Below are 18,813 nucleotides of genomic sequence, written 5' to 3' on the forward strand. Positions count from 1 at the left end.
CCGGGAAATAGAAATAAGAGAACCGGTCACGAATGCGGAGCCACGCCCTAAAATAACATGTGACCACAAGGCGTTTGTGACGCATTCATGTGTTCCAATTTTGTCATAATTGTCTGTAGCTTCTAAATTGCTTATGAGCTTGGCTGCCCTTCAGAAAGTAGCTGATTCTTGTACTCTACAGCTGTATTTTCCTACAGTTACTAATAATACTAGCAACAAAACAGATTTCATTCCTTAAAATGATATTGCCAGATGGAAGAAAATAATAAGGTAGGCCTAAACTGTAATAAGATATACCTTAAAGACTGCTTGTGTTTAATCCTGAATCCAGTTGCCCCTCTTGTACTGGGATAAAACAATAGGCAAGCCATGAACCTTATGGAGGAGTACATGTGTTTTGTAGACACACCTGGGTTCTAGACTGGCTGAGGTAAACATTTTAGGAAAGCCTGGGTTTTTAATATCGAAGTCATTCTAAGGGGTAGGTTTGACAAAGCAAATGAGTGAGTGAGGCTTTTGACATGAAGACAGTGGTTAGATTCTGCCATTGGGACTGCTCTGATGTTTCCATTCTCTCCTGGTTATGACCATAGAGCCTTGTCCCAGTCTCTAGACCTGCCTGTCTGTGTGATGGATGACCACCTGACCTCTGAAGCTGTCAATGAGATGGTAAGTTGACCTTGTCATTTCATATTACAACATTAATCCAATAAAATGTTATAGTGATGCTATCATTGGCAATGTTGACGTACCACAACCATCTCTGTTGTGTTGCAGTTGTTTAATTGGCCCAACGTTGCCAATGCTCCTCCCCTCTTTAACAGTTAATAATTATTTCAGTATGATATTTGTTGTTTATTAAGTTTGATTATTTGCAATATAATTACATTTCTACCAGGAGCAGAGCAATTGTACCAGGAGCAGAGCAACCTCAGTGATGGAAACCGCAGAAGAGGGAAAGCTCAACAATGTGGAACATCTGACACTTATGGACTTCCTTCAAAACCTAACTGAGAAGTATGTTCTGTTTTCTTTGGTACTATCACACCTTCAAGGAAATATGATTAAATTAGAAACTGATCAATCTGAAAAAAATGTTCAGTGCTAGAAAAGTTGTCACATTGCAATTTTGCCAACTGACACAAAGCAAGTATAACTTCACGATCAGGCAAATAATTAAATAAAAACTATTCTGCCACGCATCCTGATATGACAACATTTATAACAATATTGTTTTCAGGCAATGGAGGGGGATTCGTGAGGGCATGTTTGACCCGGTAAGATCATGTTACTGACAATTTAATCAGATTACCATGAAAACTCTGCCTAATGTTTAACCTTGTTCATAAGCTTTTGAAAGACTCACTATGCAACATTTTAAAACACTTCTTCTGTTTCTGGAATACAGCTGACAAAACAACAGCTTGCCGGCTTGTGTCTGAGGATTGTCCAGTTTTTATCGGACAAGCTGATGCAGATCATCATCCCAGGTCTTTACGAACTACTGGGCATCCAAGATGCTGCCTCTTCTCCATTGTCACAGAGATCTCTCACAGCGTCACTCACCAGTCTGTTAGACGATAAGACTAACACCAAGTCCCGCGTGAGATTTACTGAGGCTGGTGTACCTAAGAGGCCAGGCAGTCGAAAGTCTTACAATAGCTTTCGCATCCCGACTCCCTACCCTTCCTCCAACTGTATGGAGCAGGAAGAGGAAGAAGAACAGGAATCACAACTTAAGTTCAAGGAGATTTACCTGACTAAGGGCAGTCTGGGCAGTGGAAGCTACCTGCCCAAGGGGGCCATGAGGTATGTTCTTAAAGGGAAATTTAACAACTTCATATTCATCTCCAGCATCACCATATGTGAAAATTACACATTTCCATGCTTTGTAGTAAAAAAAATATAGAGGGACGTAACTGTTTCCAATAGTGCTGAGAAATTAGTGCTTTTTGAGGTTGGTTTGGTTTCCATTCAAATATTTAAAAAATAATCACGGTTTTGGATTTCAATACTTTTTTTAGACATTGAATGCACTATGGATTATGTGTGTTGAATGCTGTAACAACACATAATAAAACAATGAATAAAAGTCCCATGATGGTAGTGACTGTCCATTAGTGTTTATGACTTATCAACCATCATTTACTTTCTCATATAAAATATTTATTTGATGACTTTATTATTTCATTCCAAGTCATCAACTCATCTCTATAGAGCTGCTGCTTATTCTGTCTGACAAAATCACTATTTTAGTAGTTCTTCTAAGTAAATAAGACCTACTTTTATGACCGCTGAACACCGACTGTCAATCACTTAGATCATGTATTTCCAGGTAGAGAATCCTCGCAACGCAACTGCTTTTTATCTCTCTCATGCATTCTCTCCGTCTCAGTCAATGAGGTTTCCGTATCTGCTCCACACAGAGTGGACAAGCAAGTTGGCGTGCAATGGATTATGGGAATTAATTGCCATATTTTCTGTGCTAAACTATGTAGAATATTGGCCTGTTGGAAACTACAACTCCCTACTACATTGCATAGTTCGTGCTTGATCTGATTTCTCTCTACAGAAACTGAGCATCGAGCTCACAGAAGAAGAAAAAAAATAACTATATGGAATTCAAATAATTGAGCCGACGTCGGTCAATTAGTTGTTTAAAAACCAAAAAATAACAAAAATGTTGGTTAAATGCTCAGCTCTAGATTCTAATGACATCATCAGTGTGCATCGTGTGATTTTAACCAATTATGAGTAGGCATTGCCTACTAATTGGTTGATGATGTCATAGAAAACACTTATCTTCCTCTTTCTTTTTTTACTACAAAACATAGAAATGCCAGTTTTTCACATATGCTGATGTTGGGGTGGTGCTGGAGATGATGAATATGAAGTTGAAACATTTAGAAATTTCCCTTTAACATTTCTTCAAACTGCCTTGTATTTATGATTGTCCTTGAAGTTATTAGAAGTTACAGTATTTGAAGTTTATAGCAATTTGGATTTTTGTAGAGGATAGATATTGCCAGGATAGATAGATATCTACAGGCCAGTTTCAATACAAATGACTTATACAAAATACATTTTATTGGGCTTTAGAAATTAAGCAGTTAGGCTGACATCACACTAAGGTTTTTTCTTCTCAGAGAAACAGCAGCGTTTTCCTCATTGTTTTCAATGGTGCAGATGTATTTGACACACTGAATGTGCATCACAGCCTTACATATTATTTGTTTGACTTTGATGATTTCTGCGGGTTTTTTTCCCAAGGACTCTAACCTCTCTGTCTGATGTGCAGAAGAAAACAACCAACTCTGAGACGCTACAAGTCCTCTTAGGTGTCTCAGAGGACACCCTTGTCACCTGTGTGCAGGAGAGCCTGCAAGGTTCTCTCTCCAAACTTGCATGCATGTCCAATTCTCCATCTGGAAGTGCAGGCTCTATGATGCTAACCCCTGCTGTAATGGCAGAGTTGGCTAAAGATGTCAAGTCGGCCTTGTCAGTGGTCGTTAAGAGTGCCTCCGCAAGTCAAACCTCTCTAGTGACACCGGTAAGGGGAGACTCACAGACCAAGGTGACTGAGAGCATGGTGAGAGAGCTGGCTGCTAAACTTGAAAAAGTTGACCAAGAGAGCAAGAGTCTAACAGGGCAAGTCATGACCATGATCTCTGACACAATGGTGGCTTTTGTTGACGAGAACAAACAGAATTTGCTGGAAGATCTGAAGGACAAGATCACGTTTTTGGCATCGCATGTTGGCTTCATTGAGGATCTTGATGCCCTGATTAGGAAATACGAGAGCAGCTACAATATTAGTGAATCTGGTTCCTCCTGCACGCTCACATCTAAGAGCATCCAAAAACTCTCTAGCCGGGAGTTTCAAACATCAGCAATACAAGCAGTGAGTGGAGTTCTTGCCAAAAAAGTCAGTAGTTTGAGCTTTCCTAGTTCAGTCATTCAGTCTGAGTTAACAGGTGCTGTATCAGGTCAAACATTGTCTGGCATTGTAAAGACAGACTCCATTCACCCAGTGGGCTCAGCAGCGTCAGTAGTTGTTAAGACTTTCGTGTCAGATATGAAGTCCTTGGCTGAATCTGAAGAGAGTCCCCAACAGAAGAGTGCCTGGTCTGCTGCTGTTCACATTTACCACAGCATCCAAAACAACTTGAAAGATTATTTCGATAAGCTTCAGAGATTTGCCCTAAAGAGCATTGTCACATCTGATGACAACATCACAAATGCTGAGTTCAAGGAGACAGTTCCACTTCCTTGCTTAGACATGAAATATAGGCCCAGTAAGAGTGAGCCTCAGTTGCCAGAGTCCACTGGTGCAGTTACTTTACAAAGAGGCCTAAGTAAGAGCTCAAAACTTCTTTGGGCAATAACTGAAAGCAAGCTCCTTCTGACAACTTGCACCAAAGAAGTCATCTCAGAGCTTCTGGTCTTGTACAACACTGAGATGTCAAAGGAGGACCCCCTGTACACTGTTGGAGAAAAAGGATCAGGCTTCTCTATTGAGAGAGAGACATTTGTAGAGGGTGTTCTGGCTCAGCTTGGGGATATTGCCCATTCCAGGGCCTCATCACCAATAGTATGTGAGTTCCCCTGTCAAATTGAGGACAGCAGAAGTAAGGCCACAGCTTCTTTGACCAGTCTGTTAGATTGTATTAGAAAACTCTCAAGTGAGGAATTTAAGAGAAATGCCACTCAAGCAGTGAGTGAGTTCCTAGTTAAAAAGTCCACCAGTAGCTTAACTAGTGCAAAGCCTGCTTATTCTGTAGCATCCAGGTCTTGTTCCATTCAAAACCAGTACACATGGTCAAAGGATATTTGTGCGGATTCTGCTGCCTTTGGCATCATTGAAACATTTGTGGAAGACCTGCAGAGCTCGGCGCAACCTGCAGAAGTAGAGGAGAGAGAACCTGACCTCCAGGAAAATGCACAAAAGCTTCAGAGCAGGATCTGGTCTGCTACCACTAGTTTATATAACAATATTCAGAAGACATTAAAGGACTTCATCATTCATCAGCGGAGGTCAGACATGCTGAGCAGAATGTCTAGTCATATACCCACAGAGGACTCTGGACATCTTGGGACTAAGGAGTACCTTGGTTTGGCAAGCCAGGACTTGAGGCAAGCTAGTAAGAGTGTGCCTCACTTGCACAGTTTGAACCTTGAAGTGGCTCTACACAGGGGTGTCAGCGAGAGTTCAAAACTTCTCTGGACTGAAACAGACGAGGCTCTACTGACCAATAGTACCAAAGAGGTCATTTCAACAATCTTGATCTCATGCGAGGATCAGGCATCAAATGCACCTTGCTTCTCCACAGTAGGAAAGAAAATATCTGATATGTCCCTTGAGGTCAACATGTTGGTAGGTGGTGTTCTGTCTCAGCTGAAGGACATCTCCTTGTCAAGGTCCCCAACACCATGTGAAGACATGTTTGAACGTATCCAAGGTTCTCCTGAGCGAACCTCTCCAGTAAGTCTAGATTGCAGCACGGCTGCCTCCAAAGGCATTGCATCTTCCCACAGTCTTTCAACAAAGAGCCTCCAAAAACGTTCTAGTCATGAGTTCCAAACCAAAGCTGAGAAAGGAGTGAGTGAGGTAATCTCTAGATCATTTAACATTGCGGAGGAAGGTACAACAGATAAGTACATCCAGTCTGTATCTACATCCACCACATCTACTGATATTATACAAACCATGGTGAAAGACCAGCAGGAGCTCACCCAGACCACCCAATCATCTGACATGGTATCTGGAACCTCCCTGCTCACCACTGGACAGGTTTCTGAGAAAAGAATCTGGTCTGTTGCTCGTAACATCTACTACAGTCTGCAAAGTAAGATTACGGAGTTTCTCAGAAAAGATCTTCAAAGATCAGACACAACACTTGGTTCAATCCAAATATTTACATATCAAAGCAGTCCTGCTTCACAAAGAGCAAGTCTCGGCCATCTTGAGGTCAACCAGAGCAGTGTTACACCTGGTGTAAACGATGCCTGTGTGGACATTCCGCACAAATTACTACCTAAAACCACTGAGCTCTCAGGATCCATGCTGGAGGATATTGGCACGATCCGTTGTAGGAGTGCTGACAGCCAAAATACAAGAAATACCTCTTCTTCACGCTCTTCTATCTCTCTAACACCTACTTCAAAATTAAGGCAGTCGAAATGGCACTTTGCTTTACCCGGGACTCCCATCCCCACTGAGTTTCCTGCTCAGATTGACTTTCCCATTGTTAGAAACACAATCATTGAGGACTTCTTTCACACAGAGGACTTACTTCCTGTAACCTTTGTGGACAAAGTCAGGCAAGCTGCTGGGGTGGTAGTGGACATTATGGTGGAAAGTGTTGAGAACACACAGGAAAATGGACAGGGTGCTTCACATCTTGACGACCTCCGATCTGCTGTTAGGAAATTGAGAAAAATCATTTCCACTTGGACCATCCACATTTTCAGCCATGAATTGTTGGATAAAGTGATAGCCCTTCAGGACAGCCACAGCACTCCACAGGTCTTAACATTGGAAGCAGCCAAAAGTGCTTCAGACTCCATTCTTTCAAGGCTGAAATGGGGAAAGGAACAATGTGCCATATCCAAGGAGCTCTCCTCTCATCTTCTCCAGATATTTGCTGAAGAGACAGTGAAGTGCTTCCTGAGACAGTGGTCAGATGAGTATGAAAACTTAAACTTTGATGTTTCAGTCCAGAACGATCCAAAGACTTCTACTTGCATGGTCATTCTTCAAATGATCACCAAAGCCACTGCTAAATGTTATTTTGAGTCCGCTACCAGCGTGGCCACCAGTGACATTGTAGAAGGCGTGTTTGATTTGGAAAGGGATACCATCAGCAGTACTGGAGAGCAGGTCCTCACCTTCAATACAAAGGTATAGTACACATACATCTTTCATGAATAACACTGCTGTTGACCTTTTATATGATTCTTTGTGTCATGGCATTGCACTGCTTCTTTGCAGTTGATATGCTGTACTTTACGATATCGAAAACATTTCAGTTTGTTTTAATGTGCCTTTTCCCACCAACCAGGGTTCCAAGAAAGTTAGTAAGAACCTCTGTCCTCAAGAGTCTCTGGAGTACCAGCCTCAGAACATTTCCCCTACTGTGTACTTTACAGGTAAGCCCTGCTGCTGTTTAGGCTGCTGCTCAGTCAAGACTGAGACATTATCCCTTTACCATTCCACTAATTCATTTGGAAAGACGTTGTACTCCTCTGAGTTGTTACCTATGACATACTGTACTGTGGGCTGGGTTGAGAGGTTGGGCCAGTAACCGATAGGTTGCTGGTTCAGAATCCCTGAGTTCACGAGGCAAAATCTGTCAATGTGCTCTTGAGCAAGGCACTTAATCCTAATTGCTCCTTGTAAGTCTCTCTGGATAAGAGTGTCTGATACATGAGTAAAAATGTAAATTGATGGCATGCTGGATGGTCTTTCGTTGCAGAGACGATGACAACATCTCATGGCTCCTTTTCTCCAGAGGGAATTTATGATATCGCATCGTCCTTCCCACTTGAAGAGAAGAGTCGCAAACCCTCCCTTTTCACCAGATTGTCTAGATCCATCACAAAAGGCTTTCTCAGCCCATTCAAATCTTCAAGGAAAACCAAATTATTTAAATAAATTCCTCATTATAACAACGAGAGCATTCATTTGTTCAGATGAGAATCTAATTGTATTGGTCACATACGCCGAAAACAACTGTGAGATGCTTTATTACGAGCCCATTCCCAACAATGCAGAGTTAAAAATTAAGAAAATATTTTCTAAATAGTAACACAATAACAATAACAAGGCTATATACAAGGAGTACCAGTACCGAGTCAATGTGCATGGGTGCGAGGTAATTGAGGTAATACAGTATGTACATGTAGGTAAGGGTAAAAGTGACTAGGCAATCAGGATAGAAAATAAACACAGTAGCAGCAGCTAGTGTGAAAGTCGGTCAGTGTCACAGTGAATGTGTGGGTAGAGTGTAGTGAGTGTGCATCGAGCCAATTCAAGAGAGTCAGTGGAAAACAATTAGAAAAATACATCAATAACCAAGGGGGTCAATGCAAATAGTGCAGGTGGCCATTTAATTAACGTTCATCAGTCTTATGGCTTGGGGGTAAAAGCTGTTCAGCAGTCTAATGACTTGGAGGTGGAAGCTGTTCAGCAGTCTAATGACTTGGGGGTAGAAGCTGTTCAGCAGTCTAATGACTTGGGGGTAGAAGCTGTTCAGCAGTCTAATGACTTGGGGGTAGAAGCTGTTCAGCAGTCTAATGACTTGGGGGTAGAAGCTGTTCAGCAGTCTAATGACTTGGGGGTAGAAGCTGTTCAGCAGTCTAATGACTTGGGGGTAGAAGCTGTTCAGCAGTCTACTGACTTGGGGGTAGAAGCTGTTCAGCAGTCTAATGACTTGGGGGTAGAAGCTGTTCAGCAGTCTAATGACTTGGGGGTAGAAGCTGTTCAGCAGTCTTATGAGTTGGGGGTAGAAGCTGTTCAGCAGTCTAATGACTTGGGGGTAGAAGCTGTTCAGCAGTCTAATGGCTTGGGGGTGGAAGCTGTTCAGCAGTCTAATGACTTGGGGGTAGAAGCTGTTCAGCAGTCTAATGACTTGGGGGTAGAAGCTGTTAAGGAGCCTTTTGTCCCAGACTTGGTGCTCTCGTATTGCTTGCCGTGTGGTAGCAGAGTGAACAGTCTATGACTTGGGTGGTTGGAGCCTTTTGCCAATCATTTACATATCACTTACTTTATTTTTATTTGATTTGATGTCATATTGTAAACGTATGTATCTGTTTTGCTGAAAATATGATTTTGAAAACAATGAATGTCTACAAGTGCTTCATAAAACAGGTATATTTATTTTTGTATTTTCAAAAGACAGCAAATAGCCAATCAAGTATCAACATAAGTGAAATGAAAGACAGATTTAATTTTCAGTGAATAATTGTCTTGTCCAGTGAGCAACTCAATGACAGCGATTCAATGACATCATTAGATCACCTCCAAGAAGCATCTTCAACGTTCACCTGACAACCCATTGGATAAGACACATACACTAACCAAGTGTTTCTTACCTGTCAAGAAGGTTGAGATCAGAAGCTTCTTCAATACCCCAGAAATGGAAAGGCTTTGAGACAAAGACAATCAACTGTCCAGATAATGCACATACACTAACCCGGACGTTCTACTTGCCCCACTGAGTTACAGCAAAGTTATCATTTATGCATGGGTCCACGATCCACTCATAGCTCTCACAGCTATCTGACAGTTCTCAGAATACTAAGGAAGAAGTGTGTGATATTGGATTTGGTATCCTTCCCACTCCCAAGTGATTGGGAGTCCCATATTGTGCCGCATAATTGGCCCAGCGTCGTCCGGGTTTGGCCATCATTGTAAATAAGAATTTGTTCTTAACTGACTTGTCTAGTGAAATAAAGGTTAAATAAAAATAAACTATTTAAGCTGTCTGCTATGTTGCTGTGTAAATCCACACACTGCAGGGGAATGATGACACATGCTGTGCTAACACATCGTCACAGTAGTTGTCAATACATTAATGAAGCGCCCTTACATCCTATCCTCTCCCCATACTGAAACAACTTGTTAGGGTGAACCAATAAGACTGACACTATATACCTTCTAAGCATGATAGTTGGCTCATGATTTGTTTCAGGACTTGTTAGGGTAAACCTATAACAGCTTCTAACCCCAAGTCATAACACTGCTGAACAATTAATCAAATGGCCACCGGACAAGTTCAACTGTTTTATTATTTGTTACTTTAGTTTATTGGGTAAATATTCTCTTAACTCTTCTTGAACTGCACTGTTTGTTAAGGGCTTGTAAGTAAAGTATTTCACGGAAAGATCTACACTTGTTGTATTCAGCGCATGTGACAAATTAAAGTTTGAGTTGATTTGATTTGACTATGTACCTTCTAAGCATGATGGTTGGCTCATGATTTGTTTGTACTGAAATCTATTCAGGGAGGATAAGGGTATATCATAGGCAGTGATGTAGTGGTAAAAACATTGACTGGTAAATGCTGATTGCCGTTCAGGATTAAAGAAGTAACGCTCCCTCTACTTTCAATGCATCTTCCACAAAAGGTGGGTAAATGCTTGAACAAAATAAAATAAAAAGTGTGTAAACAGCTTTTACATGTGTTCCCCCCCACCACCACTGATTATAGGAGGCTTCTTCTGACAGTATTCACACCTTTCATAAGAAACCTCCAGAGAAATATTCATATTCACCGTAGCTGTCATTTAAACTTGGACTAACCTGGCCAAGGCCAAACAGTATATGGCGTTTTCTCTGGGTGTGCGGTCGCAGTGGAGAGAAAAGGCCTCCAGTGAGGTGGTGAGTATCTGGGCGGAGTTTGGCGAGGCAAACACAGGTCTGAGATTGGTGTCTCTGGAAATGGGCGGGAGCGGGACTCTGCTCCTCCATTGGTTGCTGTTCTGATCACCACTCTCATCCTCCTCACATCCCTTCCCTCCACATCCCCTCTTCTTCTCTCTTTCATCCCTCGTGGCCACAGGGTGTAGCTTCGGTAGTTGAAGAGGTTTATCCTGGGATGCCAGGGCGCGGAACGGGCAGGATACATGAGATGGGCAGTTGATGGGGGTCAAACGTCGAGAGGCTGTGGACATCACCCTGATACCCGCCTTGGCCTCACTCCTCCTGGGCTTGGAGGACATCTTGGGGAGGGTGAAGCCGTCCACCAGGACCGTGTCGCCCACCCTGGTCCTGAACGGAGCCCTGTTGAGGCCCATGCAGTGCCTGGATGCTGCCCTCCTCTGCCCCAGCCTCACCCAGCCCTTTATCTGGAGGTATGTCCGCATGGGCAGGGCCATACCTGGGAGGACCACCACAGAGCACAGCTTGGTGGCCAGGTGACGCACACACTCTCTGTGGCCGTACTGGAGGGCGATCCTCAGGGGGTCACGCCTGTCGGGATCCCCAGGGTCAAGGGTCAGAACGCTGCTGGCGATAAAGAGTTTGAGGATGGTGAGCTGGCCTCGCTCGATGGAGGCGACAGCGGGACACTTGGCGACGTCGGGGTGGGCCGTCTGGTGGCACCACTCACGGTAAGGGTGAACCCCCACCGGCTCAATGACACGCACCCCCCTCTCCAGCAGCCAGCCGGCCAGGTCCAGGTGGCCCAGAGAAGCAGCGATGTAGAGTGCCACCCGGAGCTGGAACCTGGAATAATACAGAATCAATGTATTTATAACACGTTTCAAGTTTTTTTTGTCAAGTTCACAAGATACCATGGACATACAGTAAATTCACTTGTTTTACATAAATACCACTTCAGTGTAGATGAAGGAGAGCAGACTGGTTAAAGAATGATTTTTAAGCCTTGAGACAATTGAGGCATAGATTGTGTATGTGTGCCATTCAGAGGGTGAATGGGCAAGACAAAATATGTAAGTGCCTTTGAACGGGGTAGTAGGTGCCAGGTGCACCGGTTTGTGTCAAGACCTGCAATGCTGCTGGGGTTTTTCCATGCCCCAACGAATTGAGGCTGTTCTGATGGCAAAAGGCGGGGTGCAACTCAATATTAGGAAGGTGTTTCTAATGTTTGGTACACCCAGTATATATAAGTTAGGAGTCATATAATTACAGGGGTAAGATGAAGTGGCTCCTTTGCACTGATCTTAGGTCTGGTTTGTGTTTTTACTGCTAATGGTAAAGGTTAGGATTTGGTGAGAGTAAACTGATCCTAGATCTGTGCCCAAGGGTCATTTCTATCCAGAGACAAATCAAAGGTCCATGCTATTTAAACGTATAATCTACCACCATCTCGTGGCTCAAATTTGTAACAACATTTTCTAATTCATGTGCTGTACTGAGTTTTGTTCTATCACATTGAATACTAATCTGGGTGCAGATTAAATGGAACACTAATCTGGGTGAAAATTAAATTGAAGACTAATCTGGGTGAAAATTAAATTGTTAACTGAAATATTATGAATATGTATTTCAATGAACCCAAAGGGCCTCTTCTTCTCCTACTACATGGCCTGCTGTGCTCTACTGTACTCTACTGTGCTCTGTCTGCTGTACTCTGCTGTGCTCTACTGTACTCTGCTGTACTCTGCTGTACTCTACTGTACTCTACTGTACTCTGCTGTGCTCTGTCTGCTGTACTCTGCTGTACTCTGCTGTGCTCTACTGTACTCTACTGCACTCTGTCTGCTGTACTCTGCTGTGCTCTACTGTACTCTGCTGTGCTCTACTGTACTCTGTCTGCTGTGCTCTACTGTACTCTACTGTACTCTGCTGTACTCTGTCTGCTGTACTTTACTGTAGTCTGCTGTGCTCTACTGTACTCTACTGTACTCTGCTGTACTCTGTCTGCTGTACTCTACTGTAGTCTGCTGTACTCTGCTGTGCTCTACTGTACTATACACCACTGGGTATACAGACTCTTCAGATACTGTTAGCGAACACCAGACTGAGGTCGAGGCGATTACATGGGGAAAAGGTTTATGACTGTAAGCGTGTTTGGTACAAAGGCAACACTACATCGGGCCACATTTCAGCTCTATCCCAGGTCAACCATACAATACTATAGATTTCCACTCTAGTCAACCAGCAAGAAGGAGAGACAGACAGAAGGTCTGGCTTTGACTATGTCAATGATGGGATGTGTAAGTAAGGAGTAAGGAACACAAATAAACATTATTCTGATGGTTACATTTGTACTTAGATACATAACCACTCTCCTCTGTTAGCAAATCTTCCACAGAACTTTGTGGAACAGAGTGAGTTCTGTCCCTGTCTGGCTCTGGACATGTACCCAGGGACCTCTGTACAACAACACTTCACACTCACGAAGCAGTGTTCTTACTAATCAATCACTCTACCATAACCATGGTCTCGGTATAAAGCAGTGTCCTTACTAACCAATCACTCTACCATAACCATGGTCTTGGTTGAGCAAGGGCAATATTACTTTAAGTCTCAAGCAGGGTGACCTCAACATACTATATATCGCCATACTATATACCACCACACTATACAGTGGGGCAAAAAAGTATTTAGTCAGCCACCAATTGTGCAAGTTCTCCCACTTAAAAAGATGAGAGAGGCCTGTAATTTTCATCATAGGTACACTTCAACTATGACAGACAAAATGAGAAAGAAAAAAATTCCAGAAAAATCACATTGTAGGATTTTTAATGAATTTATTTGCAAATTATGGTGGAAAATAAGTATTTGGTCACCTACAAACAAGCAACATTTCTGGCTCTCACAGACCTGTAACTTCTTCTTTAAGAGGCTCCTCTGTCCTCCACTCGTTACCTGTATTAATGGCACCTGTTTGAATGAACTAAATCACCTAATCATACCTAATCATACTATATAATCATACTATATAATCATACTATATAACCATACTATATAATCATACTATATAACCATACTATATATTACCACACTCTATATCACCATAATATATATAATCATACTATATAACCATACTATTTAACCATACTATATAACCATACTATATATTACCACACTATATCTGAAACACTTTATGCTAATGATAGTATGAAGCTGTTTCAAGCAATAGCCAGCTCACTTTGATATGCATTTTCAAGCACGGGTAGAAACAGCTAGGTGTTCGGCTGGTACCTTCAGCAGGCAGCAGATGGCACTGCTAGGGGTGATGCCAACGTCTGTCAGGACCCAGCTGTCCCGAAGGATGGCACCAGCATAGCTCAGCTCCAGGAAGTACCTCACCTGCTTGTCGTCTGACAGTTGCACGTGGAAGTAATCCTGCCAGAGGAAGAAGATTGGAAACACAAGGAGCCGTAATTGAGTGTCCCATACAATCAGAGTGAGAGGGCTCAGCACTGATGGAGCCGTAATGGAGGGTGTCCCACACAGACACCCATTATGGAGGGTGTTCCACCCAGGCAGATGTCAATGTTTACCATACAATAATTGTAAAAGTGTCCAAATGTGTACAATTAAGAAATAAGGCCCAAGGAGGTGTGGTGTATGGCCAATATACCACGGCCAAGGGCTGTTCTTAGGCACAACGCAACGTGGAGGTATATTGGCCATATACCACAAACCCCCAAGGTGACTTCTTTTTTTTTCTTCTCCAATTTAGTGGTATCCAATTGGTAGTTACAGTCTTGTCCCATTGCTACAACTCCCATATGGACTTGGGAGAGGCGAGAGCCAAGAGCCGTGCGTCCTCCGAAACACAACCCAGCCAAGCCACACTGCTTCATGACACCATGCCCGCTTAACCTGGAAGCCAGCCGTGTTGACCGTGCCAGCGTGCACTGCTGCGTGCACTGCGCCTGGCCCGCCACAGGAGTCACTAGTGCGTGATGGGACAATGTTGACAAAGCACTGCTGGCGTGGCTGTCTCCTACCATAAGTACTATCGCCCTATCACATGTCTCCTACTGTAAGTACTATCGCCCCATCACATGTCTCCTACTGTAAGTACTATCGCCCCATCACATAACCATGTCTCCTACTGTAAGAACTATCGCCCCATCACATGTCTCCTACTGTAAGTACTATCGCCCCATCACATGTCTCCTACTGTAAGTACTATCGCCCCATCACATGTCTCCTACTGTAAGTACTATCGCCCCATCACATGTCTCCTACTGTAAGTACTATCGCCCCATCACGTCTCCTACTGTAAGTACTATCGCCCCATCACATAACCATATCTCCTACTGTAGGTACTATCACCCCATCACATAACCATGTCTCCTACTGTAAGTACTATCGCCCCATCACATGTCTCCTACTGTAAGTACCATCGCCCCATCACGTCTCCTACTGTAAGTACGATCGCCCCATCACATGTCTCCTACTGTAAGTACTATCACCCCATCACATGTCTCCTACTGTAAGTACTATCGCCCCATCACATGTCTCCTACTGTAAGTACTATCGCCCCATCACATGTCTCCTACTGTAAGTACGATCGCCCCATCACATGTCTCCTACTGTAAGTACTATCACCCCATCACATAACCATGTCTCCTATTGTAAGTACTATCACTCCATCACATAACCATGTCTCCTATTGTAAGTACTAGTCACATACTTTACTTGACACCAGCCAAATGAACAAATTGCTTCTTAGAATCATCTTCCTTTCCCATGGAGCTGTTGGCCGAGGTTGGAGAAGCCAGGAGGAAGGCATGGCCAGCCGTTGAGAAATGCTTGTTGAAGTTTTTGGTTATCATGGATTTATCTGTGGTGACTGTGTTACCTAGCCTCAATGCAGTGGGCAGCTGGGAGGGATGCAAACAGGCTCACATGAAACCCTTCATGAAGACAAGTAGCCTAGTGGTTAGAGTGTTGGACTGGTAACCGAAAGGTTGCAAGTTCAAATCCCTGAACTGACAAGGTACAAATCTGTCATTCTGCCCCTGAACAGGCAGTTAACCCACTGTTCCTAGGCCTTTAATGAAAATAAGAATTTGTTTTTAACTGACTTGCCTTGTAAAATAAAAATTTGAAGCAGAGCTTAATTTGTAAATTGGGAGGTGCCAGAGGGGGGGCTCTGTGGTACCAGAACTCATGAGAAAAAAGATCACCTATTATAATAGAGCATTGAACGCATATCATCACATTTGGGTAGAGCAGTAGAGTAGAGCCATTTACAGTAGGTGAACACATGGGGAACATTTTTAGTAGCCTAGGGTCCGGGAAAGTGTTGGCCTTTTTAAAACCGCATTTCGTGCAATTCTACATAATTTTACATGACTGGAGACTTTGGCACTATCCTTTTTTAATCAGCACAAATGATCGAAATGGCAGGCTACTTTGACACTGACAAACTTAGTATCTGAGATCAATAAAAACGACCTTGTCTTGAATCCATCAATAGCCTATAGGCCTAGGTTTGTGGAGAAACATATTGTAGGCTACAATATGAGGAGGAAATTAGTCCTAAAAATGCTTTCCAGTTTCACTGACTCACCCAATGATGCGCAGCTCACTCGCTGGAGATTGTCGATGCGCTCGTGTCAAAAGCCTATCTCTCCCTCTCTCTGTTTTGTAAAACAATGTTTGGGAGTTGATCAAATATTTTGGTAGTCTACAGCATAGTCTTATCTTTTCAGCAACAGTCATTGCTTTTCAATCTGTGTTTTCCCTCGATTGTATTTGAAATATTGCAAAAGGCCTGTTTTGTCTGCCTGCTGTTTTTTCACTGACAGATTTGCCTCGCGTTCCCGACTGTAGGCTATTCTTTGTTATTGGGCTACAATCCGCAGCTAGGCTATTTAAAAAAAGAAGCTATTGGTCCTCTGTAGCTAAATTATAGGGCTTCTCATGACGTATTAGGCTATTCTGAATGATTTAATTTATTCCTGAACAGACAGCAGTAATTCCGTAACTTTAGAAAATTCCTCCAGAACCCTTCATGCAGCTATGATTCTATAAGGAAACAAATGATGAAGTGCAACTCTGGAGAGATGAGGGGGCACGATAATTGACGAAGAGGCAACTCGAATGAACTTTGATCGCTTTTATTATAATTGTTACATAGCAAAAAGTGAAAATTATTTTTCATGGCACGAGAGGTACCGGATTCGGCCAAGTAGGTTCCGGAACAAAACAGTCCAGAACGGAACGGTGCCGGATCCTGTTCTGGCATGATCCTGCTCAAATTAAGCACTGATTTGAAGTACCTAGGCCTCTACCTGCTGAGTATAAAGATTATTAAACTAGATTCAGTGGGCTTGTCATTCACAGTACTGATGAAAAATCAAGTACAGTTGATCTAAATGTGGATATACGAGGACATCTAGTGGTCACCGGATTAAAAAAAAAAATTCATGCAAGCTATCTTTGCACTAGCATGCGATGCCATATATTTGACGCAGGTATTTATTTTTCAACATGTATTGTCATTGACTGGAACAAAATATAATTGTATGAGCTATGCCTCTGTGTCCCGGCGTTGTTGTACCCCTCTACTATCTGGCTTGGTGGGGCGATCTCGTTCTGCATGCCTGCTTCACTGAGATACAATGTGTCGTCATGCATTTGTGCATGCACGCTGTTAACGGTCATACCCGTCTTGCTAACTTAGCTAGCTCATCAACCAGTATTTTATTCGCTTTTTCTGCACGATAGCACTTATTAAAGCCTTGAAACTCATGGGGACCCCACTGTTACCACGGGTCATCGAGCTAGCCCTTATTTGGCAGCAGGGTTGCATCGGTTTCCATTGGATTTGACAGCTTGTTAGGCTGGCTAGCTAGGTAGCTAATTCGCTAACGCGAACTGTTTATCACGTAGCAGCCTATGCTGACTAGCATCGCTAGCAACTAGCTAACATGGATAAAGTCTAGTCGTGGGTCCACAAAATCAAACAAATGGTACTGAACTGATGACAAAATCATGTTTAGAAATTGTAGTAGCTATTTATGTTTTTGTTGTTGTTGTTGCTTAATGACATTGCGAATATCATATTTTTTGTCATTTAACTACCGGTATGTATTTAATCCGGTTTCGGCATGAGAAAAGTATTAATCGCAAATTCCAGCACTAACGGATACCGGGAAAAAGAAATATGAGAACCGGTCACGAATGCGGAGCCACGCCCTAAAATAACATGTGACCACAAGGCGTTTGTGACGCAATCATGCGTTCCAACTTTGTCATAATTGTCTGTAGGTTCTAAATTGCTGATGAGCTTGGCTTCCCTTCAGAAAGTAGCTGATTCTTGTACTCTACAGCTGTATTTTCCTACAGTTACTAATAATACTAGCAACAAAACATATTTCACTCCTTAAAATGATATTGCCAGATGGAAGAAAATAATAAGGTAGGCCTAAACTGTAATAAGATATACCTGAAAGACTGCTTGTGTTTAATCCTGAATCCAGTTGCCCCTCTTGTACTGGGATAAAACAATAGGCAAGCCATGAACCTTATGGAGGAGTACATGTGTTTTGTAGACACACCTGGGTTCTAGACTGGCTGAGGTAAACATTTTAGGAAAGCCTGGGTTTTTAATATCGAAGTCATTCTAAGGGGTAGGTTTGACAAAGCAAATGAGTGAGTGAGTCTTTGACATGAAGACAGTGGTTAGATTCTGCCATTGGGACTGCTCTGATGTTTCCATTCTCTCCTGGTTATGACCATAGAGCCTTGTCCCAGTCTCTAGACCTGCCTGTCTGTGTGATGGATGACCACCTGACCTCTGAAGCTGTCAATGAGATGGTAAGTTGACCTTGTCATTTCAGTGAGGCTATCATTGGCAATGTTGACGTACCACAACCATCTCTGTTGTGTTGCAGTTGTTTAATTGGCCCAACGTTGCCAATGCTACTCCCCTCTTTAACAGTTAATAATTATTTCAGTATGATATTTGCTGTTAATTAAGTTTGATTATTTGCAATATAATTACATTTCTACCAGGAGCAGAGCAATTCTACCAGGAGCAGAGCAACCTCAGTGATGGAAACCACAGAAGAGGGAATGCTCAACATTGTGGAACATCTGACACTTATGGACTTCCTTCAAAACCTAACTGAGAAGTATGTTCTGTTTTCTTTGGTACTATCACACCTTCAAGGAAATAGGATCAAATTAGAAACTGATCAATCTGAAAAAAATGTTCAGTGCTAGAAAAGTTGTCACATTGCAATTTTGCCAAAACAACTGACACAAAGCAAGTATAACTTCACGATCAGGCAAATAATTAAATAAAAACTATTCTGCCACGCATCCTGATATGACAACATTTATAACAATATTGTTTTCAGGCAATGGAGGGGGAT

General features: G+C 42.7%; 2 protein-coding genes across 2 annotated transcripts; one reads left to right on the forward strand and one right to left on the reverse strand.

Moving 5' to 3' along the window:
- The first annotated feature begins 904 nt into the window (after positions 1-904).
- LOC118937370 (uncharacterized) lies at positions 905-7,835 on the forward strand. Its single transcript, XM_036935940.2, has 6 exons — positions 905-1,017; positions 1,241-1,277; positions 1,409-1,809; positions 3,271-6,901; positions 7,062-7,149; positions 7,476-7,835. Exons 1-6 carry the CDS (start codon positions 938-940, stop codon positions 7,652-7,654), a joined length of 4,416 nt encoding a protein of 1,471 aa, XP_036791835.2. The 5' UTR covers positions 905-937; the 3' UTR covers positions 7,655-7,835.
- A 2,452-nt stretch (positions 7,836-10,287) lies between these two features.
- On the reverse strand, positions 10,288-17,071 carry LOC118966103 (protein ANKUB1-like). The gene is made up of 4 exons (XM_090182813.1): positions 17,003-17,071; positions 13,673-13,816; positions 10,627-11,220; positions 10,288-10,389 (listed from the first exon to the last, which is right to left on the reverse strand). Exons 1-4 carry the CDS (start codon positions 17,069-17,071, stop codon positions 10,288-10,290), a joined length of 909 nt encoding a protein of 302 aa, XP_090038939.1.
- Positions 17,072-18,813: the final 1,742 nt, after the last annotated feature.

The sequence above is a fragment of the Oncorhynchus mykiss genome, chromosome 1 (genome assembly GCF_057628025.1).
Source record: "Oncorhynchus mykiss isolate SJ-2025 chromosome 1, ASM5762802v1, whole genome shotgun sequence".
NCBI lineage: Eukaryota > Metazoa > Chordata > Actinopteri > Salmoniformes > Salmonidae > Oncorhynchus > Oncorhynchus mykiss.